The following is a 27,706-nucleotide window of genomic DNA, read 5'->3' as shown; positions in this document are numbered from 1 at the left end:
TACGTTTTGCAATTTCAAAACTGCCCACCACCTCTTCTGCCTAATCGCACACCTGGTCCATCTTTTGAAGACATGATAAAAGTACTAGTGACCAATACACAACAATTCCAACAGCAAACTCAGATGAGCATTCAGAATCTAGAGTCTCAAATCAGTCAATTGGCGTCATCTATTAGCAAATTGGAATCCCAAGGTAAATTACCTTCTCAGTCTGTTGTTGACCTTAAACACAATGCTGGTGTTTTTGTCCTTCGCAGTGAAAAAGAGTTGCAACCAAACATGGACTAAAATGGCACCAAGCATGCACATGACTAGTAAGGTGAACCAGATCAAAAGATGGAAATTTTTGAAAAGCAGACCAACAAGCCCAAAACAACCGACAGTGAATATCACAAGGCATTGATGGTCAAACCTCCATTACCGGAAGAATTTGCTAAAAAGGAAGAAGGGGAAACGAAGGGAACACTTGAAACTGTTAGCAAAATGGTGGTAAACATTTCATTGATCGATGCAATCAAAAGTACCTCACTATGCAAAGTTCCTCAAAGTCTCTGGTCCGAGAACTTATAAGAACAAAGCATTTTATGACAAAATAAGTTTAAGGAAGAATTCTCTCATGAACTTCAAAGTGTTCCTCGGTCCACACCATCTCTAGGTGCACTACGATGAAAAAGGAGTGGATTTAAAGTGCCCAACTTATTTAAGTTGAGGCACAATAATGTCTAGTCAAAAACATTAAAGAAAGACGCTATATGGGAGGTAACCCATGAAATTTCTACCTTTTTCTTCTTTTTCGTTTGATTTTAGTTTTAGTATTTTTATTCAAGTTTTGCAATACGTGCCTACGTGTAATAGAGCATCCAAATCTGTTTGGAAGGGCAAACCGGATAGATTTGCTTATTTCATTAAGCGTGCCCACGCTTAATGGGTCTTTCAAATCTATTTGGCTCACTTCACCAAAACAGATTTGAAGTTCCCATTAAGCGTGCCCACGCTTAGTCAAACTTCGTAGGCTATTATTCACTTCACCAACTTTCATTTACTTTCCTTTTTATTTATTTTTATAAAAAAAATTAGAAAATCAAAAAATCAAAAGAAAGAAGGAAATCAGTCAAAATCTTTTCACTTTTATTCACATATTTGACCAAGATTTTCTTTGACTTCATCTTCATCTTCATTAACTCTATCTCTCTCACTTTCTCTCACAACAACTTCACCTACCACCAAGATCTCTAGCTGTCCTATGAAACCCGTCAACTGGCACAACCACGCCAGAGATCCGCCACCACTGTCGCACTCCTTCTTACGTCGCCATCAGGCTCGCTGTTCACCGTTTGTTCTTCCAGCCGTCTCCTCTCTCACCGTTTCTGCTCCACCGTCTTCCCTCTCACCGCTTCTGTTTCGTCGTCTCGTCGCAGTCAACCGCCATTGTTGATCCACTATTGCTATTTTCGCCACTGCTTCGAGACCATCAGTGCACGGTTTTTCTACTTCTCTCATTCTTCACCTATTTTATTTTTCTGCTTTATTTTCCCTTCAGTTGACTTAGAATGAGTAGCTGAAAAATGAGCCGAGAAGAATGAACATCCTCCAGATCGGGACCTCGTCCCCGTAGCATACTTCCACCAGCGTACTTCCACCGGAAGTTGCCGCCACCATCTGCCACCAGCCCATCCACGCCATGAACTCTTCGCGGCATGCACTCAGGGGCGCTTCCTTAAACTCTCTCTCATTTTAATAATTAATCCTTGAGTTGCATGTCAATGTCCACATTGAGGACAATGTGAATTCTAAGTGTGGGGGTGTGGTTGTTGAGCTTATACTTGATAATTTTTTTGTTGATGTGCTTGGCGGTGGATGATTTTCTTTTGTGCTTGCTCAATGTGCTTGAAAAGATATTTTTGTGCTTGATGATTGATGGAAATGTGTTTGATCAAAACTTTTGAGGAATGAGCCTTGATGAAAAAATTTTCTTTTCTTTTTGACGTGAAATTTTTTTGGCAGATTTGTGGAAAAATTTGGCATGATAAATCCTTTTCAATTTTGGACTAATCTTGGCTTGATGGTGTTATGTGCAAAAAGAATACATGTTTTATGTTTGAGGATAATTCATAAATTGAAAACTTATTTTTACTAAAATGACTTGAGTTAAAATCTTTTGATATAAGATTAGTGGATTAAAACATACCTCGTGAGACTTTGAGCTGATATATCCATAAAAGAATCATTCTTTCTTGAGAGAATAACACTTTTATGGCTTTGTCTTCCTAGAACTTGCCTTGAACCACATTGAGGCCACACAAATGTGCATTTATTTGGATATGATAAAGGCATTAGAAACCAATTTCGACCTTCTTTAACCACCCAACACATTTTAACTGTAGAGAACCCCTTTGAGTATTTTTGACCTGTTTTGTTGATATAACCCATCATATACAAACCTATCCCGTCGTTTGATTAAACCATTGATTTTGACCCTTCCAAGAACTATTAGAGCATCAAGGGAAATGAGTGCCTAAAAGATATATCTCGAAATGAGTGTGGGGGTTTCAAAATTGTGGTCCTCTTTACTTTATGGGAGCCGACATCAATTTTCTTGTTCTATGCCTATCACAAAAAAAAATAGAGAGGAGAAAAGAAAAGAAAAAGGAAAAGGAAAATTCAAGTGGCAAAAAGAGAAAAAAGAAAGAAATTTTCTTGCAGCAAAAAAAAAAAAAAAGAGAAAAAGTGAAAAAAAAATATTTGAACTCTCCAAAAGAAACAAGAAAGGCATAGTTCAAGGTATTGTCAGAAAAACCTTGAAGGTAGATGAGTAAACTTTGAGAGCTTTGAATTATTGTTCACTCAAATCTTTTGGTGCTCTGATTAGTTTCTTGGAATTTAACCTCGTTATCCTTTTATCCAGCCCCAAACCAAAGCCCCATTACAACCAAAATCAAATACCTTTTGATCCATATATGTGCATATTTCAAAATGGTGGAGATATGGTGTATAGACAAGCCTATGGTGAAGCATTGTCGTAGTAAGTGTCGAGAGATACACTTGAGCCATATATACACTTGAGAGAATGGAAAACGGAGAGAAATATTCCACTAGTTTTATACGATTGGTTTTGATAATGGTCATCACGTGAAAACTCGTTTGATACATGTTGAATTATCTTTTTCATAAAGTATGTCATTTACTTTGCACATGATTACAAATTGCCTTGAGTATGTTCGAAATTTGGAGGCAGTTTTTGAATGCATAATCCATCTTGATTTTGCTTGAAGACAAGCAAAAAGCTAAGTTTGGGGGTATTTGATAACTCAGCAATTGTCACGATTTTATAACGATTTATTCTTCCTTTTTAAGCCAAAACATTCTTAATCATGTGATTTTATTGCATATTCAGTCAAAAGAGAAGATATGAGGCAAAGATGGCAAAAATCAAGTTAAATTCGAAATTGAAGGCATCAAAAAGGAAAAAGGAGATTACAAGGCAATTTCTGCAGGATTCACTTAGCGTGCCCACGCTCAGTGGAGTGGTCAACTCGGGTGAAGAAGGAAAATAAGTGATTTCCGCAAGAGAAAAATGAATGAAGTGCTTAGATTTGGAAAGGATTCCTTAAAACATGTTATTTGTGATTTATTTACCTTTTTTAGAGTTAATTATGTATTTATCCCCCCCCCCCCCCCCCCCCCCCCGTTTTGTAGGAGACTTTTATTATAACTAAGGGGGGTCTCTTCATTTGAAGGGGCCCCCCCCCCCCCCGTCTAGATTTGTAGGAGACTTTTATTATAACTAAGGGGGGTCTCTTCATTTGAAGGGGGTTCATTTTTCGTTGGAATTTAATAGAATACTTTATTTTCATTAGCTTATTTCACCCTCTCTCTTTTATTTTTAATGGGCAAAAGACAATTTTCGTCCCACAGTTATAGGCCATTTTCGTTTTAGTCCCGTAAGTATCTAGGGTTTCAATTTGGTCCCGTAAAACTGAAAAATTCGCAATTTCAGTCTAAATTTCGCCAGAAAAAGTCACATGCGATGCATGTGACTTTTAAAATTGGGGGCTCGATCCTGATTGGCTGGAAAAACTGACGTGGCGCATATGTGGCGCATACGTGTAAATTTAAAAAAAAAAAAAGACTGACGTGGATTTTTAATCCACGTCAGCTGCTGACTCGGATTTAAACACAAGAACAACACAAACAGACGGGGTTTCTCTCTTACATTGCAGCGTCTTCACCATTTTCACCCATTTCCCCCAAAATCAAGAAGAACCCTAGAACACCCAACAAAATTGAAGAGCAATGTCTACTGTAACAAGCACGACGGAATGCAACTGTGGAGTGGCAGCTGTGATGCGCACGTCATGGACGAACGGCAATCCGGGGAGGAGGTTTCTTTCATGTCGAAATTACAAGGTAAATTTCCTAATTTAATTTAAAGTTTTAGTTTTGAAAATAATATTTTGGTTTTCCATTTTGGCAGAGAGGAGGGTGTAGGTTTTTTTTATGGGAGGACCCACCAATGTGTGAAAGAGCTAGGGTGATTATTCCCGGATTGTTAAGAAAAATCAATGCTTTGGAAGGAGATGTTGAAGCCTTGCGCACGAGCAACCGATTTATGAGAAAGTTGATGATGATGGGCTCTCTCTGTTGTTTTTTAATTGTTTTTTTTTTTTTGTTTAGTTTGGTTGTAAAGTTTGTAATGAACTGTAAGCTTTTGTTTGGAATGAAATGAAAAGGCTGAAAAAGGCCTGTCTGTTGAAAATGCAATTTCCCCAATTTTAATTTCCTAATTAAAATTGCGATAGCGAAAACATCAAAACATCAAAACATTGCGATAGCAAAATTGTACGAAATGGACATAATGAAAATACTGTCATTGTCATTGTCATTGCGATAACTGGATTGTCAAAAACATCGTCATATACACCACTAGACAACAAAATACTGACTTGTCGCAAGCAAAAATCTGAAATTGTATATAACGTTGAACAAAATACAACCATTGTCAAAAACATCGTCATATACACCACTAGACAACAAAAATATCGTCGTATACATCACTTGTTTAACTTTAGAAACTTTTGCCTTCCTTCTTTCAATATTGCTTCACTTGCTTCAGTTTGTGGCCTCGTAGAAAATGACGGCAATATTTGTCTTCCTCTAAAAGGTGGAGGTGCACGGATTGTGACTCTTGATTGCAAAGTTGTCCCTGGATTGTTCATGTGTAATTGCTCAAACATCGATGGTCCAGGCATGAACACTGGTAGAGGGGGTACAGGTGCAGGTTGCATCTGATCTTGAGTCAAGCATGCTTCAGGTTGCTCATCTTCACCCTCAACTCCCTCATAATCGCTATCTACCAAGTCATCTCCCTCAACACCCTCACCCTCACCTTCAGCACCCGCACCCTCACCTTCAGCACCCTCACCCTCACCTTCATTCACTTCAGCCCCCAAAAAAGTAAAGGGCTCCTCACCCCCCTCACCCATTTCAGTTTCAGCAACCCCTGTCCCCTCCTCAACAATCTGTGCAACCCCTTCACCCTCCTCAACCATCTCAACAGCCCCTTCACCCAAAATAACTTCAACATAAATCATCATCTCTCTATCATTCTTCCTAATTCTCCTCCATGCCCTCATCATATCACATTATCAATCAACAACTTAAAGCCTTTATTCACAATTATGTAAAATGCCCTATCCTTTCCTAACCCAAGACTATCACAAAACAGGTTTAGAGTTTCAATATTGATCTCTTGGGGTGATACATAATCGTATTTAGACACCCTACCCCCCACATACACAGCTTCAGGTATATGTCTAGCCACACCATTATAATGTAGAGATAGTGTTATGGAATCAGTGTCGGGGTTTGTTTAAAACACAAAAAAAACACAAAGCAACAAAAGCAGGTTCAGTTGTAGGGGACCACACCATTAAAAATATAAAACAAACAAATAAAAGCACCATGCTCGACAGTTGGCCGACAATGACAAAACACAAATAATAAAAAACCCGACAAGGGTCCACAAAGAAGATAATAAACAAAAATAACCCGGCAAGGGTCCACATAAACAACAATTAACAAAACCCGGCAAGGGTCAATTTATCTCTATAAAAAACGAGAAGTGAAAATGGAGAATACTTACGGTATTGAGGAGGAGGCATATTCATATGCCTATCCTGCCGAACGAACACCATTTTCGCTCCAAAGTGGCTTGATCTTGTTCGTCTTCACAAATGGTGGGGAGTAAATAGGTCTTCGCAGCTTGGGTTCGAAGGAGATTAGGGAAATTAGGGCTCAAGTTCGAAAGAATTGGGTGAATTAGGAATCGGGTTTGAAGGAGTTAGGGCGCGGGTTTGAAAGAATTAGGAGAATTAGGGAAAATCTTTGCCAGATGTTGTGTTTAAATCCGAGTCAGCAGCTGACGTGGATTAAAAATCCACGTCAGTCTTTTTTTTTTTTTTAAAATTTACACGTATGCGCCACATATGCGCCACGTCAGTTTTTCCAGCCAATCAGGATCGAGCCCCCAATTTTAAAAGTCACATGCATCGCATGTGACTTTTTCCGGCGACCCACAAAATTTTTCGGCAAAATTTGGACTGAAATTGCGAATTTTTCAGTTTTACGGGACCAAATTGAAACCCTAGATACTTACGGGACTAAAACGAAAATGGCCTATAACTGTGGGACGAAAATTATCTTTTGCCCATTTTTAATTTATAACCGGAGTTAATGGAATTTCACTTTTTAGTGTATTCTTCTATTAACATGTATGGTTAAATTTCTTATTTTCTGGTTAAGATATGGTGATTGCTTGATTCGTAATATGTTGTGAGATCTCATATGCTCCTTTTACACTTGTTAAATGAATATTCATGTTATTCTCTGTGCTTTAATTACAAACGTCTGATTTATGAAGATTCGGCCGGTTGTTCGTTATCAAGAAGGTTTGCTTAGCTAATTGGACTTTATAAATCCGTATAATTATTTATTTAGTTCAATACTTAGTAGCAATGTAGCGTGATTAATTATGTCAAAGTAATTAGTTGTGTTATGGAGAATGCATGATCTAGTTTAAATGAATTATCCTCGTAGGAATTTATTAATTAGAATCAGGCTTTTCTAATTCTTAATACTGTTAATAGATTAAATTTTGTGGACGTTCCCAGGGTTGTCTGTTAATTAGGGATCTAGCCAACGGTCGTACCTTGGCTGACGAAAAGGTAAAAAAAGGTGAGGTTGTTAGGTCGTACCAACAACCATAATTGATTTATTTGTTTACATAGTGTTATTTTTGCATCAATGATCAACTCGCAAGAATCAAGCATGATCCTGGCCTTAACCGGAAAATCTCTCTCTCATATCTTCGTCAGATAATTTCAATTGTTTTCTAGCTTATTTAATTTTTAAGTATTTCTTTTTATCATCAAATCTCCCCCTATTATTTTCTTTTTCCTCAAAGAAATCAACTTAAAGTCAGTCTTTGTGGAATCGACCCTACTCCCACTTTCACAAGTGTTGTAGGAATTATTTTTTGTGGTCTCGACACCCATCATTAAGTGAAAAAAATTTATTGAAAATATTGATATCAAACCTACATTATTAAAATTGAGTTCCAATTGAATATTTATACATTTGGCTTTTTAAATGGACTATGGAGATTAATTTTAATCATACGATGAGAAGTTATAAAAAAGTTCTTTTAAAAATATTTTTAAATAATGTAAAAGTTTTTAAACGTATATATAGAACTTTCTTAAAAAAAATTAGAAAATAAGGGAAAAAAATTTCTTAAAATTTCTCTAATTTTTTATATTTATCTAAAATTTTATATCCACAAACTTCCACATATATATAAAATTTTCAATTTATTTTAACATTCATAACTTTATGCTATATTTAGTGCTTTTAATATAATATCTTTGTAGAACCCTGCAAAACATGCCATTTTGGAAGTTGTTCATATATGTACATTTCTCGTGATATTTACTAAAAAATAAAGAAAATATTTTAAATATTCTATCCGTTCAAGAAATTTAAAATTAAAAAATATTGAGCAATGTACTTAGTGTAAGAGAAGGTGATATCATTCATTTTCAATTGACTTGGATATCAATTTAATTATTAATGAGAGTAAGATGAGGAAATCAATTCTTTCAAAATTTGTATATGTATATTTTACCTTAATTTATTAAACTTGTTTTGGCTTTAGAAAAGTTACATTGATATTTGACATAGTTTTCATAAAAGAAAAGAAACTATTATGAAGGATTAGAATACATGAAACTTAAAAGAAGTTTTGCGATTTTGTCCCACAAATCAACATTTATCTATACTATATATTATTGAAGAGGGCTCTTTTGATGTCCAAAAAATTTGGTTTGCCATTTTTTAATTTTAAAATTTTATACTAATTAATTTTTAATTTTTTTATTTATACTGAAAAGCGTCCTATTGGTGTTTTCAATTATATGATCTGTCAATTTTTTTATTTTTTTTAATATTTTGTCTTTTTTTTTTCTATTTTTCTACATATACTAGTACTATATATATTGTTTTTTTGAAAGCTAGTACTATATATAATTGAAGAGAATGAATCTAGAGTCTTATAGTTTTTTGATTTGTCATTTTTATTTTAGAACTTATTTATTTATCATACTTTTCATGTTTAATTTACTATTTATTCCCCCCTTATTATCCTTCATCCATATTTTTCTTTTTATATGGATTTTCGTTTACTCATTTATTCTCTCCATTTTAGTTTACTCAATTACATTTTGATAATAAACTAGCTAGTATTCAATAAAAGTATTATTGTATTTGCATATGAATTGAGTCTATATCTCCAACTAATAATACTAATGATGCAAGAAGTATTAGTCTAATTTGAATTATTTATTTTGAAACTTTAAATTATAAAAATTAATTTTAAAAAATCCACCATATCTTTCGGAGAATTGTTTAATTATTAATAAAAGTACTTTTAGATATATATGCTTATTTATAAGATATTTATTTGTTTAATCAATTAACTCTTTCAGTAATTTTTTTTTCATATATATTTAACATTGATGTCACAAAAATACAAAGCTCGAGAAAGAACCCAAAGACAAAAGAGGCCCAAGAAGGAGGCAAGGCTACAACCACGTGGATAAGTTTCAGTCAAACAACTGGGTGGAAGGGCAATCTCCTTACCCCGGAGGATCCCTAAAACTTTAGGAGGATGTTTGATCTATCTCAACCACCTCTTGAAAATGAAGGAGGCCTAATCCTGGAAGGAGTCCTACTTGTTGGGGAGACTTAACGACTAGAAATCCAAGTTGGAGGTTGAGGGGATCCCCCAATAGCTAGAGTCTATTTTCTTAACTCTTACAGGCAAAAATCTTGTTGCTTATAACACTGTGGTACTAATGTGTTATTCTCTATTTCGCTTACTCAATCTTAATTATTATTTATATTACAGTTTACTCATTTGAGTATTAAAATACTAACGTATTTTTTTTATAGGTAATCTCCTTCCAAAGATTTGTGAAAAATTAGGCCCAAAATCTCATATTGTCTTACCCCAATGACCAATATTTTGCTCACATCTCCAATCAATTTATTTTATCAATTTTCATCATTAATTTTATTTTTCTTATTAAATTTGAAAAAAATATAATAAAATTTTAAATTATACACACATCAAAATATGACTCGATGGATGCTACATTTACGTCCAATTGCTACTTTAGACCCTTTTCCGGTCCTAAACAAGACAAATCATGAGTTATTGCCACTCTCTCACCATGGGCTTGATTAAAAATTCGGGGCTAAATTGATAAGGGGAAAAAAATCAAACATGTACAATACATTTGGAGAATATAAAAGCCATTTTATTCTTAAGTCGACCATGAAACGTTCAAGCACAATACAATGTAAGACGCACAATTACCCTAAGATACAGATCAATTCATTCACTTTTTAAGTTTTACGCATGAACTGAACAAACACAGTTGCAAATCCCTATATCCTTAGCAAGATAATGGGGCTAGCTGTAGTTTCCCATACCAAATATTCCGTTTTTGAAGTAGATCATAGAGGAAATGATCCAACATTTCAACGGTGACATGGGGCATTATGACAACATGAGCCATGTTACCTAGACACTGTAGTTGCCAGTGGCGAATGAACTCGCTGTCTGGAGGTCGCTCAAAAACGACAGTGATGCTCATCTCATTAAGCATCGAATTTATTCCTGCCTTCTTAAGACGATCTCTCAAGTACCGAGAGTTTATCAAGCATTTTTCAACATCTTCTTCAAGCCCCTTCTGACCTTTTATGTTTAACACGTACCAGAGGAAGATCGGTGAATGCCCATTTCGACTACCAGCAATTGTTGTATCAACCGTGGCGATGTACTCGATACTTGTCGAGAGAATGTCAATATATCTTTTCCTTGTTAGCAGCACACCACAAGGCATAGGGCAACCTAAAAACTTGTGGCCCGAGATACTCACACTTCCAATAGGCTTCTTGAACGTAAATTTTGGTGCCTATCATTGATCAATGATGCATCAACCTGCTTAACTAACATGATATGTGCTTGAATTAAGATTGAAGAATGAAAACGCGTTCACTACCTGCTTAAGGAAAGGGACGACGAAGCCAGATATTGCTGCATCACAATGAATGTAAAATTGATCGCGTGAGAAGCCGCAGTCTTCCAATGTCTGTACAACTAGATCGAGGTCATCGGTAGCTCCTTTGAAAGTAGTCCCTAGAAGTCGAAAAGTACATACAAAAAAAATTTCAAATTGATTTACTAAAGATTGTGCAATTTCTTAGCGCCTATATATAGCTTTATACATATGACCAGAACAATTACAATCATCTATGTATGATGGTTCTGTTTATACGTATGCGGATCCATCATGTCGACAATTGTAATTGCCCTTGCTACTGTCGTGGAGTCCAGTGCGGAGAAAATTTGAAATAAAAGGAACTCATGCCTATATTGATGTTGATGATAGCTGGTCTATCCTTGTTGATAAGCAATTTGTCTCTAAGGTCATTACAGTCCATTTTGCCGGTTGCTAAGCTTGCTATTGTCTCACAGTCCATTCTATACATTCTTGCAATCTTGAACATAGAATAGTGTGATTCTTGAGACGTGTACAAAATCCCATTTGGCAGTAATTCTCGCCTGTCACAGATATAAATATATATATAAATGGAGGGTTAATTCTTTTTCTACAAATATAAATAAACATTAATCATGAATTGTATATAAATATTGGGAAAGAAATACAGACTAACCCCATCAGAATGCCATGAAGATTGCCTTCAGTGCCACCATTGGTGACATAGCCCCAGTATTCGTCCTTGTCGATTCCCCATAATTGAGCAAACCAATCTAAAACGCCTACCTCAAACTTTTTCGAGTGCAGACCATGGTCGCTCTCCTTGAACGGATCACCAACGTTGTTTATGTTGAACTGCAAAAGCGTTGATAAAGCCAGATAATGCTCGCAATTATGGTTTGCTGGATAACCTACATGCAAGAAGAAAAAAAGTAGCCAGATTGGTACAAGTTCAGAATTAATATATGTATATATAAATATGAAAAATCTTGTCATTTGGTAACTATTAAGTATCGTCATTTTACCAAGGTAGTAGCTGACTCTTTCTCGGAGATGCTCTTGGAATTCTGTCACTGTTTTGGACAAGCGATCAACTCTCTCTACAGCACACTCTTCATTGTTTGGTTCCTCCACGGCAAAACCCTCTCCCTTCTTCTCTTCCGCCATGGCTTGATGATCATCATAATCAGAGGGCTCTTCTCCGTTAATAGCCTTCTGGTTGAAGTTATTAGCTGACAACTGGGCTGCCATAGAATTCGACAACAACTACAAAACTCTGCATGAAACATGCACAGTTAGAAAGTCAACCGAAAGAGGAAGAAGACATTGAGTGCGTGTTCAAATGTTTGTGTGTGCATTTCTACGCCCATTCTCCACCTACCTTTCGTCCGGCTGTGAGACAGGATTGCAAGTGGCAAGTTTTGCCCGCGGGGATGATTTTGCATCTTAACCTCACATTATTATAGGCCAGAAGGCTTGTGGACCGTGCGGTGTGTAGTAAATGAACAATTTTTCCTCAAATTAGATTTTAGTTCAATCAAATTAATATGGGTCAATTTTGATAATTTTATTATATGATTGATATTTTTTATAAATTATATACTAAGTATAAATTAAATATATTATACTTATTATATAATTGATTTAAGTTTATTAAATTTGTCATGCATGCGTTACATATTGGATAGGGTGGGGCTATAAAATAAGGGTAAATTGCATAAGACTCCTTGTGCTTTGATAAAGTAGCGCAAAATCTCCCTATGTTAATTTTATACGTGAAAACTTCATGTATTATTTAAAAGGGATAATTTTATTTTTCAGTTTTAGTACCCCAAGTTTCAAAGTCATCAGACTTGGACCACTTGGTACCCAGAATTTTTAATTTTCATCCACCTGAGTACCCTCCCGTAAGGTTGACCGTAAAAGTAAACGTTCAACCTAATTTTGGAGAAAAAATCAGGCTGGAGCTTGCTATATAAAGGCATATTTGACTGATATTTTATTTAACACAAAAAAAATTTCTATTTTGATTTTAATTTTATAATTGAGGACAATATTGTAAGAAAAAATATATTCAACCCCATTTTTATTAAAAACTACTAATTCAAATCCTTGTGGAAATACCAATTCAAAAAATTTGTCCCAATTCAAATCATTATGGAAATAAAAATGCATGCTAATTGCTGAGTAATAGAGAGATAATTGTCTAGTAAATAATTAAAAAAAATTAATAGAATCTTATATTTAATTACCACTCGTATTGTTCGCGAAAAAGTAAATAAAAAAAAAATCGAATAAGCCACTCAAAGGGTGCCGATGTGCTTTTGAGTCAAATAAAATGGCATATCCATACTTTGATATATTACACTGTTGTTTGAGCACAACATAAGAAATACATTCAATAATTAATTATTTTTGGCTGAGAGAATTTTGTTTATAAATTTACTAAAACTTTCTATTGCACTAGTCACCAAAAAAGCCAAAAAAAAAATTTGTTAAAATTTTTTAAAAAAAGTATGAAAATTCATACATAAACCCTCAATAAATAGAGTATAACAGTATTTGATTTGTGGCCAAGCAAAAAGAAAAAAGAAAAAAAGGAAAAAAATGTGTTTTTTTTTCAATAAAATTGATATTTTTTGATAGAATTGGATTAAATATATAAGTTTTTTAAATTATGGTACTCAATTATGATTGAGATGAATCAAAATAGAATTTTTTTTGTATGTGTTGAATAAAATGGAAGTCAAATATGTTCTTACATAGATAAATTTCCACCTAATTTTTTCTCTGAAATTAGGTTGACTGTTTGTTATATATAACAATCGACTAATTAACAAAGGGTACTTAGATGGATGAAAATAAAAAATTTTGGGTACCAAGTCTGATGAATTGAAAACCTGGGATACTAAAATTGAAAAAGACATATACTTTAGGTATGAAAAGTAAAACTATTCCTTATTTAAAATACAACATAAAAGCCCTACTCTATTAGACATTTTGCCCTCCTTTCGACATATAAATATATTTTAATAAATAATATATTATTAATTAATTCAAAATATTATTTAATTTAAATATATTTTAATAAATTATCTTTATTTATAAAATATATTAATTAAATATTAAAATAACTAAAAAGTATATAATATTTTTAAAGGTTAATTTAAAAATCACCATACAAAATAAATACACTAAAATTCAAATTTTAAATTTAAATAATGATATAAATATAATTATCAATTAATTATATATAATTTATATATTATTAAGTAAATTTATATCAATGTTTTAAAATTATATAAGTTAATATAAATAATTATTTAAATTAAAACGACCATTATAAATATTTTAATAAATTATTATTATTTTTAATTTTTAAAAAATTATTATTTTTACTTATTTGTAAAAAATATTAAGAAACTCGCAACCTCACCCCCCTTCCCACCGGCCACCACCCACACTTCGCCGCTCACCACCCATCGACTTGGATCTGGGAGACAGCGATGTCGCCTAGATTATGTGCAATGATGCATCGCCGCCCACAAAGGCTGCCGTGACGCATCGCCTCACACGGGCGTGTCTACCTCTATACAAGTATAAATATTTATATATCTATCTGTTGTATTATTTTACATCTATAAATTGTATACACAATTATACATATAATTATGTTTATATATTAATGACAAATATATTCTTATATTACATTAAATTTGGATTATTGATTTTTTAACTATTGAAGATCAAGAGCTATTGTAACAAGGGTATAGCGGGTAATTCAGCAAAAAATATAACATTGTTAAACCTAACTAACAAGATGGGAGAGTGTGCATAATTTTTAAAAATATAGAGGGTCTTTTACCGATTTTTTTTAACACAAAGTAGGTTTTTCAACTAAATTTATACACTTTATGCTCTATACACAAAGTAGGTTTTTCCCTCTATTCCGCTCTCTTTTGTGTAATGAACACTAATGCAACAAACATGCCTTTTTATTGAGGAAATTCCGTCTCGTTTTTCCTCTAGATTGGTGTTGACCGTTAGTTCGCATGGTCAAAATAGCCGCGGGTAGCAATAGTGATGAATAATAGAAACATTAATTAGGTACCAAATTGATGAGTCAGGAATATGGGGTGCCAAAACTAAATTAGTGGTATAGTTAGAGTACTAAAAGGTAAATTATATCGGGTAAATTACAATAAATTTTTATGAAATTTGACATATTACTAGTATCCCTTTGATATTTAATTAAATTATGTAAAGTTTTGGACAAAAACCAATCATTGTCCACTATGTCCTATTTTATTTTATTTTTATAAAATTAAAAAAAATAAAATGATGTAGAGGAAAATTTTAAAAAATTGTAAAAAAAATTGTCCATTTATCCATAAAATAATTTGTAAAAATTCTTAAAAATAAATAAAATTATCTGTCATAGTACACAATGACATTTTATTCAAACTCACCACAAAATGGTTGGATACCTAAAGTTAAAAAAAATGGGCCATGTTTACCTTTCTCAATTGGGTCTGAAATGTCCCTAGAATTTCAAGCTATTTGAAAAATGCGACAGTGATGTAATTAATACCTAACCACATCTTATCTGAAAGAGGACAATTGCATAAACTAAGAAAAACCTAATATTGTGAAGGGTTGGCGCTAGGACATAAGAACTTTCGTGTTCAAATTGTATCACGTGTACGAATCAAGGACAACCACGAACTCAAACTTCGGAGCACTTCTTCATTAAAAAAACCGAACAATTAGGTCCACTGCTTGTGAGTTGTGACGTGCCAACAGCACCACGCAACAATGATCTATCTATTACAATACATTTCACGGTTGTAAAATTCTATTTTTACGCCTATGTCTGACTTTCTTTAAGCTATATGTCATGCACGTGCATCTACGTACATAGTATATTTCTTATATATACATAAATCACTCGAAGAAGTAATACTGATACCGATAATATATATTTCTTGTAATAGTAAAATTAGTTGTTAATTTAGATTAGCAACATATTTAGTAAGAATTTTATTTATTAATTAGTTAGATGTAGATTTTAACTAATATCGATTTTTTTTTAGCTATTGAACAACTTTTTTTTAAAGAAAGAATACAATGATGTCTTTTTACAACATTCGATAAGTAGTATAACAATATTCCTAAATCAAGCAACGACTCTAGGTGGAATAAAGAAACAACATACACATACTATTATAAAAGTAAACTAACACTCACGTAGATTGGAACTCACGACCTCTTGATTAGTGAATATACGACTTTTTATGTACATATATAATATACGTCATATATACATGGATTATATGACTTTTTCAATCAATCAAGTAGTTGGAATAAATAGCCATACATGATAATTAATTAATTACGCACATCTTATGTTAAGAAAAATGCTGCAGCAGAACTGTTTAATTAGTCTGTGCATTTATATTTAGAAAAATAACTTTATTATAGGAGCATATATATAAAATCATACATAACCTTAATGCATAGTACTCAAGTCGTGAAATTCTAATACAATTTGAATTTGGTCAGACTAATACTTGTCATTTGATTTATTTGATTTTGTCAAATCTAATTAGAGTAAGAATGTTTCGTTCAATTCATGTGCTTGCGTGCATGAACTGGGCAAGCACAATTGCAAATCCCCATATCCTCAGCAAGACAAGGAGGGTGCAGTGTCCCATGCCAAATATTCCGTTTTCGGATTAGATCATAGAGGAAACGGTCCAACATTTCAATCGTAACATGGGGCATCACGACAACATGAGCCATGCTCCCCAGACACTGTAGTTGCCAATGACGAATGAACTCACTGTCCTGGGGTCGCTCGAACACAACAGTGACACTCGTCTCATTAAGCATTGAACTTATCCCTGCCTTTTTAAGATGATGTCTCAGGTACCGAGCATTTTTCAGGCACTTTTCAACATCTTGTTTGAGTCCTTTCCAGCCTTTTATGTTCAACACATACCACATAAAAATCGGTGAATGCCCGTTTCGACTACCAGCAATTGTCGAATCACAAGTGGCGATGTACTCTATGTTTCTCGAGATAAGTTTAATGTATTTTCTCCTTGTTAGCAGCACGCCACAAGGCATAGGGCAACCTAAAAACTTGTGGCCGGAGATGCTCACACTTCCAATAGGCTTCTTGAACGTAAATTTCGTCACCTATTTAGCGAAGATGTGAAGAGAAAATGTTGACCAATATTGATGCATTTAAGATTGACGAATGTTTCAGAAATTAATTAGATTGAGGATTGACACACCAAAAATAGCTAGTTTTAGTACCTGCTTGAGGAAAGGAACGACCAAACCAGACATTGCTGCATCACAATGAATGTAAAATTGATTGTCCGAGAACCCGCTATCTATCAGAGTCTGTACAACTAGATCAAGATCATCCACAGCTCCTTTAAAAGTAGTCCCTGTACAATTTCAAAAGTACATACAAAAGTTCAAATTTTTAGGTATGACGAGAATATTTACAATCATGTGGGTATAATAGTTCTTATTATGTAGGTGGAATGTAATTGTCGTGTCTTGGAAGTACATGTCCGAGTCCCCTACAAAAGTTGAAACAAAAATTTCATACCAATAGTGACATTGATGATAGCTGGTCTATCCTTGTTCATAAGCAGTTTGTCTTGAAGGTCATTACAATCCATTTCCCCAGTTGCTAAGCTTGCTATTGTCTCACAATCCATTCTATACATTCTTGCAATCTTCAACATAGAATAGTGTGATTCTTGGGATGTGTACAAAATTCCATTTGGCAGTAATTCTCGCCTGTCACAAATACAAATTTATATATAAATGGAGAGTTAATTCTTTTTCTACAAATATAAATAAACATTAACCATGAATTGTATTGGGAAAGAAATACAGACTAACCCCATCAGAATGCCATGAAGATTGCCTTCAGTCCCACCATTGGTGACATAGCCCCAGTATTCGTCCTTGTCGATTCCCCATAATTGAGCAAACCAATCTAAAACGCTTACCTCAAACTTTTTCGTGTGCAGACCATAGTTACTCTCCTTGAAAGGATCGCCAACGTTGTTTATGTTGTACTGTAAAAGTGTCGATAAAGCCAAATAATGGCTGCAATTATGATTTCCGGGATGACCTACAACTCAGAAAAATATTACACTCAAATAAACCACTGGAAAAGGAAAAACCCCATCACCTTTCCATATATATATATATATATGTACATATATATTTCTACAGTTAGAATTATGTTTGTTTTACCTAGTTGATTGCTGGCTCTTTCTCGGAGATGGTCTTGAAATTCTGTCACTATTTTTGTCAAGTGATGAAGTCGCTCTACAGCACACTCTTCATCTTTTGGCTCCACTACAGCAAAATCCTCGTCCAGCTGCTGACTCTTTTCTTCCATACCAATCTGATTAGTAATCATCACGGCTTGACGATCATAATCAGACGGCTCTTGTCCATTTGTGCTGAACTTATTCACAGGAAAGTGGGGTGCCATATTATCAGTACAACTCCAAAAGTCTGCACAAAACATGCAAAATTAGAAAGCCAGCCAAAAGGAACAAAGCTGTTGATATATCAGCAACTGCTACTTACGGAAATAAGAAACCCAGCCGTGACTCCCTTCACATATCACACCATACCTATTTATAGTACTCAACGGAAGAATTTAGAACCTACGAATATAATGAGATAGTCAAGATTGTTTAATTTTTCATTACCTTTTCAGTGAAAGTTCTTTTGCCAAAAGTTCAATTTTGCTTGACTCCAATTTTGAATGTCTCTTCAGTTGCAACTCTCGTCCAACATGGCAAATTAATGCCAACACCCCTCCTTAATTAAATTGCTTCTTGAATTTTTCAAACTTGTCGAAGGTAATTGTTTTTTTTTTTTTTAAGTATCAATTGGTTGATCATTGATGTGGATGAACTTTATGGAAATTTCACCTTCATTCACTAATTCTCGGACAAAGTGAAGTTGGATTTCGACGTGCTTGGATCTTGCATGAAAGGTCAGATTTTTCGCCAACTGAACCAATCATATGATAAGTGCAATACCACTACAACAAAATAGAAGATTGGTGTATGTCATTAATTATATATATTTAGTGACAAAACTGCTTATTTTGTCACATAAGAAATTTTATGATTTTAATAATTACTATTATTTTGTAAAAATTGTTATTATATAACATGAATTAATGATAAAAAATTGTACACAAAGTTATCGCTAAGTACAATTAGTGACTCATGTATCGTGACGATCTAATGACAATAAATAATATCGTTGTCATTATTTAATATTATCACTAAGTTGTCATTATAGATATTGTCAATAATTGTATTTAGTGATAACTTTATACACCTTTTTGGTCGCTAATAATTATAGTGTTTAATGCAATTTATCCCTTATAATATTGCAAATGAGCAAATTACCCCCTATAAAAAAAAATAATAATTTTTCCTCCTGTCTAGGGAGCTAAATTGCTTAATTTTAAAAAGCAGAGGGGTAAATTGCTGTATTTTAAAAAATACAAGAGCATAAATTATTAATTTTTTTCATAGGGGGATAAGTAGCAAGAATATAGGGGCACTAAATTACATTTTTCTTAATAATTATATAATGACAAGATAAAAATTATTGTCACTTAATATATATATGTTATTAATGATAATTTTAAAATTATAACTTGATAGTTTGTCACGAATATCATATTTTCTTGTAGTGTATACTTACCGTATTGGTGTACGATTCAAGAAAGTAACCAATCACATAACAAGTGTGATATATTTATTTTGTGATTATTGATTCGTCCAAATTTGGCCCGAACAAGAATTTTCCATATTATATATATATATATATATGTGTGTGTGTAATGTTCAAATTGTCGATTAATAAGACAAATGCGTTTGAGTCATTAGAACCTTCAACTTGACTTTGAATAACGCAATTTTTTCATACATGAATTTGTATGTACGTATATTTTCCTCAACCACCAACTATTGTTTGACCCTCTTCTCTGTTTTTCCTTTCACTGCTTCCATGTGTTGCCTTCGTCAGACGTGGTGGACCTCCGGTCTAAGCCAAATGGTTAGACTACTGTAGGCTTTGTCCCCTAATTTTAATATCGAAATTTAATTTTGTCCCCTAATTTTTAGAACTATCAAATTTGACCACGAAATCTTCATAAAACTTTAATTTAGTCACTAAAAGATTTAATATATTCAAATTGAAAACAATAATTTATTTACCAATCAATTTAGAATTCTCTTTAGGGAAAAGTATTATTTTAGTCTGCTAAGTATGCCTGATTTTAATTTTAGTCCGATAACTATGTTCATTTTTATTTAGGTCCAGTAACTTACGAAATTGTTTATTTTTAGTCCTTTGGCTGATTTTCGGACAATTTTATCCCTATGGACTAAAACTGCCTTTCAAAAGTTGCATAGGGGTAAAATTGTCCGAAAATCAGCCAGAAAACTAAAAGTAAGCAATTTCGTAAGTTACTGGACCTAAACAAAAATGAAAATAGTTATCAGATTAAAATTAAAATTAAGCATACTTAGCGTACTAAAATAATACCTTTCCCTTCTCTTTAATACTTATAATTGGTTCCGAAGTTAATTGTATATGAAAATCTATGGACGTATTACACACTTGATATTATATTTACATTTATTATTGTCAAGAGAAAGTCCAAAAAAATATAATTATATAGTATAGATGTAGATATAGACAGTTCTATTAAAATTTTATTATATATAATTGAGTTTTGTACATGTTTAAACATCTAGTTAAGGGTAGTTTTGAATTACTATCTAATAAGTACAACTCAAAAAATTATATTTAATTTACTTTTCTTTTTACATCCTATACTTGTAACGAAAAAATTAAAACATTTAAATATAATAATGAAAATAATTTTACAGAAAAAAAGTATAAATAAATAATTTATTCCATTAATCACAATCCTACAATATCAAAACTTTTAAATGCACTAACTTTAAAACATTAATTTGTATACTAGGTCAAGGTTTTTTATCATTTCTTTTCTTTTCTTTGGCATGATATATATCTTTAAATTCCATCACGGATCTTGGTGTATTGCAGACGTCTCACCGCATTTATTGTTGAAGGAGCTAAGTACTTGTATAATCATCTATTATGGTAGCTAGTGTGGTTGGAAGAAGTACGCAAAATTCAGATTTTGAAATCGATGTCAAGGTAGTCAAATCAAGATATGAAGTTTATGTAGGTTTAATTTTATTTTGTAAGCATGTTGGGTTTGATTAAAAGTATGAGATAAAACTATTGGGCTTTTATCATAATAGGTCAAAATGGTTACTAGTTAGGCCTCACGACCAAAACTGCTACTATTTTTTAAAGATAGAGAACTAAAGTCGCTGCATATAAAGTTAAAAGAGCAAAATTGCCAACTCTTTCACGATACAATTAGGACCAAGACTGCAATTAAATATTACAACTTAGACTGTTACGTAATCAAATTCACCGAAAGTCCCATGAATGATGATGTGGAATTTTCTAGCCAAATTGATTTGAAAAGACTAAAATTATCACAATTTTTAAAGTCACCTAAACAAATTGTGAATTTTAATTTAAACATGATGAAAATTGCCACCCCTAATTTACCTGACAAAAATTGCATTTTTCCAATGAAGTACCTCCCTGGTAGCATACGAGGAATAGGAATGACAATGAATCCTAATTACACTCAAACTTGGTCTAAGACTAGTCCCATTTAGTTAGATTGGTTTTGAAACTACGGCCGGTCTCGGACAGGTCTCAAGTTTGATATTTTTGTACCCATTTCATTGCCCACTAATTAATAGATGCAAAAAGTATTTGTAAAACATGTGTTATTGAAGTCGACCATAATACATAGAAGCATATGACAAATAACCTCAACTTATCCTTCAATTCTTGCACTTACATGCATGAACTGGACAAGCACAATTGCAAATTCCTATATCCTCAGCAAGACAAGGAGGTTGTACTTTCCCATACCAGGTATTCCGTTTCCGAATTAGATCAGAGAGGAAGCGTTCCAACATTTCAACAGTGACATGGGGCATTACAACGACATGTGCCATGTTTTCCAGACACTGTAGTTGCCAGTGACGAACGAATTCATTGTCCGGGGGCCGCTCAAAAACAACAGTGATGCTCATCTCATTCAGCATCGAACTTATTCCTGCCTTCTTAAGGCGATGTCTCAAGTACCGAGCATTTCTCAGACATTTTTGGACATCCTGTTCAAGTCCTCTCCAACCTTTCAGGTTTAACACGTACCACATGAAAACCGGTGAATGCCCGTTTCGGCTACCAGCAATTGTCGTATCAAAACTGGCGATGTACTCTATGTTTCTTGAGATGAGGTCAATGTATCTTCTCCTTGTTATCAGCACACCACATGGCATAGGGCAACCTAAAAACTTGTGGCCCGAGATACTCACACTTCCAATAGGCTTCTTGAACGTAAATTTCTGCACCTATTTAGTGAATATGTGAAGAGAAAACGTTGATCAATGATGCCTTATCTAAAATTTAGACAGATCAAATGTACTTTTTGTCTCGTGATTCAGGTTATTTGACGTATTTGTCTTTTGACTTTCTAGAATAGTATTTTGATTTTAAGTCTTTTTAATTTTAGCAATTTTATTCTTTTGTTCGCAAGTTGCATCTTCCGACGATAAGGATGAACTTTAGATTGAGGATTGGAAATACCAAATAGCTAGTTCTAGTACCTGTTTAAGGAAAGGGACAACGAAACCAGATATTGCAGCATCACAATGAATGTAAAATTGATTGTCCGAGAACCCACAATCTATCAGAGTCTGTACAACTAGATCAAGATTGTCCACAGCTCCTTTAAAAGTAGTCCCTGTACAGTTTCAAAAGTACATACAAAATTTCAAATTTATAAGTATGACGAGAATATTTACAATCATGTGGGTATAATAGTTCTTATTATGTAGGTGGAATGTAATTGTCGTGTCTTGAAAGTACATGTCCGAGTCCCCTACAAAAGTTGAAAGAAAAATTTCATACCAATAGTGACATTGATGATAGCTGGTCTATCCTTGTTGATAAGCAGTTTGTCTCGAAGGTCATTACAATCCATTTCCCCAGTTGCTAAGCTTGCTATTGTCCCACAATCCATTCTATACATTCTTGCAATCTTGAACATAGAATAGTGTGATTCTTGGGACGTGTACAAAATTCCATTTGGCAGTAATTCCCGACTGTCCCAATTACAAATATATATAAATGTAAATGGAGGGTTAATTCTTTTTCTATAAAGATAATTAAACATAAATCATGAATTGTATATAAATATTGGGAAAGAAATACAGACTAACCCCATAAGAATGCCATGAAGATTGCCTTCAGTGCCACCATTGGTGACATAGCCCCAGTATTCGTCCTTGTCGATTCCCCATAATTGAGCAAACCAATCTAAAACGCCTACCTCAAACTTTTTCGAGTGCAGACCATGGTCGCTCTCCTTGAACGGATCGCCAGCGTTGTTTATGTTGAACTGTAAAAGCGTCGATAAAGCCAGATAATGGCTGCAATTATGATTTCCGGGATAACCTACAACTCAGAAAAATATCACACTCATAAAAACCCTTGTATATGTAAAAACATGGAAAATGTTCATTTTACCTAAGTGATTGGAGGCTCTTTCTCGGAGATGGTCTTGAAATTGTGTCACTATTTTGGTCAAGTGATGAAGTCTCTCTGCAGCACATGACTCTTCATCTTTTGGCTCCACCTCCACCACAGCAAAATCCTGTTCCACCAGGATTCTCTTTTCTCCCATATCATCAATCTGATCAGGAATCATCATGGCTTGATTATCGTAATCAGACGGCTCTCGTCCATTTGTGCTGAACTTATTCACAGGAACGTAGGGTCCCATAATTCAGACAAACTCCAGAAGTCTGCAGACAACAAGCCAATAGAGGAAGTGAGCTGTTTGTTGATGAGTGAGTGCTACTTAGAGACCCATCCGCTATTTATTTTACTACTCATCACAACTTGCACTTTGATATCGCAAAAACGTGATCGAATGTGGGATAGTAATTTTATTACTTGGAAGCCATCTAATACGCAGGCTTTACTAGAAGCGATCCAATTGCACTTTACTAGAATCTCATTTCTGCTCGCCCTTCTTTAACAAAGACAAGAACGGTTTTTTTTTTTTTTTTTTTTTTTTTTTTAATTGTAAAATTAATTTTATTTACAATATCTTATTTAAGAACTCTTAAACCTGATGTGAATATAAGGTTCAAATTTAACTGATAGTTTAGATTTTATTTAATTTAATCAATATTATAAATTTAAATTGCATGTTTATTTAATATGTATTTATGTAAATTTTAATAAATAAATATGATAACTAATATATTTTTATCCGTGTTTTGAAAGATAAAGAGGTGTAGAGAATAGTATGGCTCATAGTGGCTTTTGAAAGATAAAACTTTTATCTCCAAAAAAGCTCAAGTTAATAGCTCATATTTTGAAGTGAATTAACAAGTTTAAACGTAATAACTTACTAATAACTTGACTATATTCTTTTCTTAAAAAATGACTCACAAAATAATTAGTTTTGCTCATTTATTATAAAAATGAGATAAATTCAAGCTAAAGATTGAGAAATTACTACAATTTCCTTACAACATGTTGTTATATATATTTAGAAAACTTATTAAATTATTCCTAAATTCAAAAAATTCATTCCATCAAATTTTCATTTTCAACTATTAATTTTTGCCCTATTTTAGGACAACGACAAACCTTGGGGTTTTTTTTCCATTATAAATTGTGTTATTTGTTAACATTTAATTAAAAAATCACTTTTTTTTTCACTATAGTTATTTATAAGTAGCAAAACTTTTTTAAAATTTATACTATATGATGTGCACAAAAATAGGTTGGCCAAAGAGACCCAAACAATCCAAAAAGAAGAAAAAGAAACGAGAGCCCTGTAACATCATGAGAGGCCCCAAAAACACTTGATAGGTGGCCTTGGTAGGTGCCTCCTAGAAAATAAACAGGCGGGCGACCTTGGCAGGTGCCCCCTAAAAAGTAGATAGGCGGGCAACTTTGGTGGGTGCCCCCCAAAAAACAGATTGGCAAAGGAAGGAGACATGTTTCCTCAAGATTGGCCCAAAAGGGAGGCTCGCTGAGCTCGACCCAAGGAGGAGCCCCCCATCCCAGAATCTGTCCAAGAATGAAACCTGCAAGCTTGGTCCAAGAAGGAGGCACAGTACGAAAGCCTGCTGCATCTTTCTAAGGCCAGCCCGAAGGGAGGAAGGTGCCCAAGGGGTTAGGCTCTTCAGCCTGAGGACTCCCCACCAGGTAGGAGTCTGCATGAAATAGGAGTCCCCCTTTTTACCCAAAAACTTGCTGCTTAAGGAACAGATAAGGTGCAACCATATCCCCCCCTGAATCTCACCTTTCTCACCAGACACGCATATCCCCCTCCCCATAACTCCTATTACAGAGGGATTCCTCCTCTATAAATAGGAGAGGAATCCCTCAACAGACAGCCCCCTTCCACACGCGAGAATCTCTCTTGCTAATACTATGTGATGGGTATGGTCCAAAATGGATTGATCCAAGAAGAAGTGTTAGGCCAAGATATAGTCCCACCAGCCCAAGAGAGGGACAACCTGCTCAAGTCTCCATGCTTAACCTTAAGAAGGAGACAACTTACCATCTAGTTCCACCCAAAGAAGAGGCCCACTAGGCTCGGTCCAAGAGGGTACACCCTACACCAAAGTCCAATCAAGGAAAAGAGTCTATTTTGTCATATTTGGCCCAAGGAATAACCCAATTCGGAGGCCTCCAAAGCTAGCCTGTAAGAAGGAAGGTGCCCTCAAGAGGTTGGCCTCCTCACAGGTATGAGTTTGCCCATAGAAGGAGTCCCCCTTCACCCGAAAACTTGTTGCTTAAGGAACGGATAAGGAGGAGCCTATCCATAGAATCCCGCTTTTCTCGCTGATCATGCGGATTCCCCTCAACAGGACTCCTATAGTAGGGGAACTCCTCCTCTATAAATAGGAGGAGTTACTCCTCGGCAAGCGTTCTCCCCCAGACTCTAAAACTCTTCTTGTTGTTTCTTTATTACTATAATTCCGTGCTCCTGCATACGGAATTCTCACTTTTATCATAATTTCTCGTTATAATTTATCTTTACTTTTATCTATTCTTAAATTCAGGACTAATTTAAGAATTAGAGTGCTAACCCTTTATTTTGCAGATTCTCTTTCTCAAGAGCTTTCACTCAATTAGCTAATCCAACATCAAGGTCAAGAGCTTTCAACCCGTGCTAAAATCGCACGCATCACTATGTTGTGCGGTGATGACAAGAGCATTGATGGGTGTCGAGACCACCAAAAATAATTCCTACTACACTTGTAAAAGTGGAAGTAGGGTCTATTACACAGAGACTGGTTTTAAGTTGATTTCTTTAAAAGAAATAGAAAATAATTGGAGGAGGGGAGGGTGTTTGATGATAAAAAGAAATAATTGAAAACTAATAAATATAGAAAGCAGTCAAAATTTACCTGGTGAGAATATGGGAGAAAGCTTTTCGGGTTAAGGTCGGGATCATACTTGATTCTTATGAGTTGATCATTGATACAAAAATAACACTTGTATAAATAAATAAAACAGTTATAGCTGTTGGTACGACCTAACAACCTCACATTTCCTTACCTTTTCGTCAGCCAAGATACGATCGTTGGCTAGATCCCTAATTAACAGAAAACTCTAGGAACGTCCATAAGATTTAATCTATTAACAACATTAAGAATTAGAAAGGTCTGATTCTAATCAACAAATTCCTACGAGGATAATTCATTTAAACTAGATCATGCATTCCCCATAACATAACTAACTACTTTGACATAATTAATTATGCTACGTTGCTGCTAAGCATTGAACTAAACAAATAATTACACAGATTTGTAAAGTTCAATTAGCTACACAAACTTTCTTGATAATGAACAATTGGCCACATTATTCATAAATCAGACATTTGTAATAAAAGCACAGAGAATAGCATGAATATTTATTTAACAAATGTAAAAAGAGCATAATAGATCTCACCATAACCTTAACCAGAAAATAAAGAATTTAACTGGACATATTAATGGAAGAACACACTAAGAAGTGGAATTTCATTAATCCCGGCAATAAATTAAAACTAAAAGAGAGAGTATGAAAGTGAAGTAAGCTAATGAAAGTATTTTATTCAATTCTAAGATGTTCCTCAAATGGAGAGACCCCCCTTATTTATAATAAAAGTCTCCTACGACTTTAGACGTAGGGGGAATAAGTACATGATTAGTTCTAAAAAAAGTAAATAAATCATAAAAAATATATAAAGGAGTCATTTCCAAATCTAAGCACATCATTCCTTTTTTCTCTTGCGGAAATCACGTCTTTCCTCTCTTCATCCGTGTTGACCAAATCACTAAGCGTGGGCATGTTTAGTCAATCCCGCAAAATTGCCTTGAGATCTTTTCTTCCCTTTTGGTGCCTTCAATTTTCGATTTTAGCTTGATTTTGCCATCTCTCTCCCATATCATCCCTTTTTAGCTGAATATGCAATAAATTCACATGATTAAGAGTATTTTTGCTCAAAAATGAAGATTAAATCACTATAAAATCGTGATAATTTGCGTAGTTTCAAGCATAGTTGTGGGGCTTTTAGGACCCAAATATTCAGCTCTCCCAAACTAGAAGAGGGGGGCGTCCTCCATGGCACCAGCATCCCAAACTTCTTTTATGATCGTGTTGTGCGCCTCTCTGATTTGTGTCTTTCTGGCATCATGGGAATCACCTCCTTGCGATCCTCCTACGATCATTCGTGTGACCCCCTTCTTAGGAGGGTCGTTGGCTTCAGGTCTCCCTTTAAGGATGTTTTTTACGTTCTCCATCGAGTGAAAGTTTCGGATGGGAGACCTAGGATTAATTGGGTCCTTCAGCTAGAAGTAATGTGAGCTCGTGACTGCTTCAGC

At 34.2% G+C, this 27,706-nt stretch overlaps 3 protein-coding genes across 4 annotated transcripts; all 3 read right to left on the bottom strand.

Moving 5' to 3' along the window:
* Positions 9,818–12,065, bottom strand: LOC105165080 (serine decarboxylase-like). Its single transcript, XM_011083954.2, is given in 7 exon segments — positions 9,818–10,021; positions 10,023–10,535; positions 10,623–10,759; positions 10,992–11,185; positions 11,299–11,533; positions 11,648–11,898; positions 12,004–12,065. Coding segments are annotated over 6 exon segments (1,356 nt in total). The 5' UTR covers positions 11,874–11,898; positions 12,004–12,065; the 3' UTR covers positions 9,818–9,970.
* LOC105165079 (serine decarboxylase-like) lies at positions 16,127–18,167 on the bottom strand. The gene is made up of 5 exons (XM_011083953.2): positions 17,907–18,167; positions 17,547–17,781; positions 17,248–17,441; positions 16,944–17,080; positions 16,127–16,823 (listed from the first exon to the last, which is right to left on the bottom strand). Exons 1-5 carry the CDS (start codon positions 18,148–18,150, stop codon positions 16,248–16,250), a joined length of 1,386 nt encoding a protein of 461 aa, XP_011082255.1. The 5' UTR covers positions 18,151–18,167; the 3' UTR covers positions 16,127–16,247.
* LOC105164873 (histidine decarboxylase) lies at positions 21,456–23,692 on the bottom strand. 2 transcript variants are annotated; one of them, XM_011083679.2, is made up of 5 exons: positions 23,340–23,692; positions 23,033–23,267; positions 22,722–22,915; positions 22,418–22,554; positions 21,456–22,162 (listed from the first exon to the last, which is right to left on the bottom strand). In XM_011083679.2, the coding sequence occupies exons 1-5, from the start codon at positions 23,593–23,595 to the stop codon at positions 21,587–21,589; spliced, it is 1,398 nt and encodes a 465-aa protein (XP_011081981.1). In that variant the 5' UTR covers positions 23,596–23,692; the 3' UTR covers positions 21,456–21,586. The 2 variants fall into 2 exon arrangements, with proteins under 2 accessions (XP_011081981.1, XP_011081982.1); XM_011083680.2 differs by having other exon boundaries at positions 21,456–22,156.

This window comes from Sesamum indicum, linkage group LG6 (genome assembly GCF_000512975.1).
Source record: "Sesamum indicum cultivar Zhongzhi No. 13 linkage group LG6, S_indicum_v1.0, whole genome shotgun sequence".
Taxonomy (NCBI): domain Eukaryota; kingdom Viridiplantae; phylum Streptophyta; class Magnoliopsida; order Lamiales; family Pedaliaceae; genus Sesamum; species Sesamum indicum.
This window is presented reverse-complemented; position numbering and strand designations above follow the sequence as displayed.

Excerpts from the sequence above, each read along its gene's own strand:
- LOC105164873 (XM_011083679.2), bottom strand. The coding sequence starts at position 23,595 with ATGGGACCCTACGTTCCTGTGAATAAGTTCAGCACAAATGGACGAGAG. Across the intron at positions 23,268-23,339 it reads AAGAGCCTCCAATCACTTAG|GTTATCCCGGAAATCATAAT; the intron begins GTAAAATGAACA and ends TCTGAGTTGTAG. Across the intron at positions 22,555-22,721 it reads TATCATCAATGTCACTATTG|GGACTACTTTTAAAGGAGCT; the intron begins GTATGAAATTTT and ends GAAACTGTACAG.
- LOC105165079 (XM_011083953.2), bottom strand. The coding sequence starts at position 18,150 with ATGGCACCCCACTTTCCTGTGAATAAGTTCAGCACAAATGGACAAGAG. Across the intron at positions 17,081-17,247 it reads TATCATCAATGTCACTATTG|GGACTACTTTTAAAGGAGCT; the intron begins GTATGAAATTTT and ends GAAATTGTACAG. Across the intron at positions 16,824-16,943 it reads TCGTTCCTTTCCTCAAGCAG|GTGACGAAATTTACGTTCAA; the intron begins GTACTAAAACTA and ends TTCGCTAAATAG.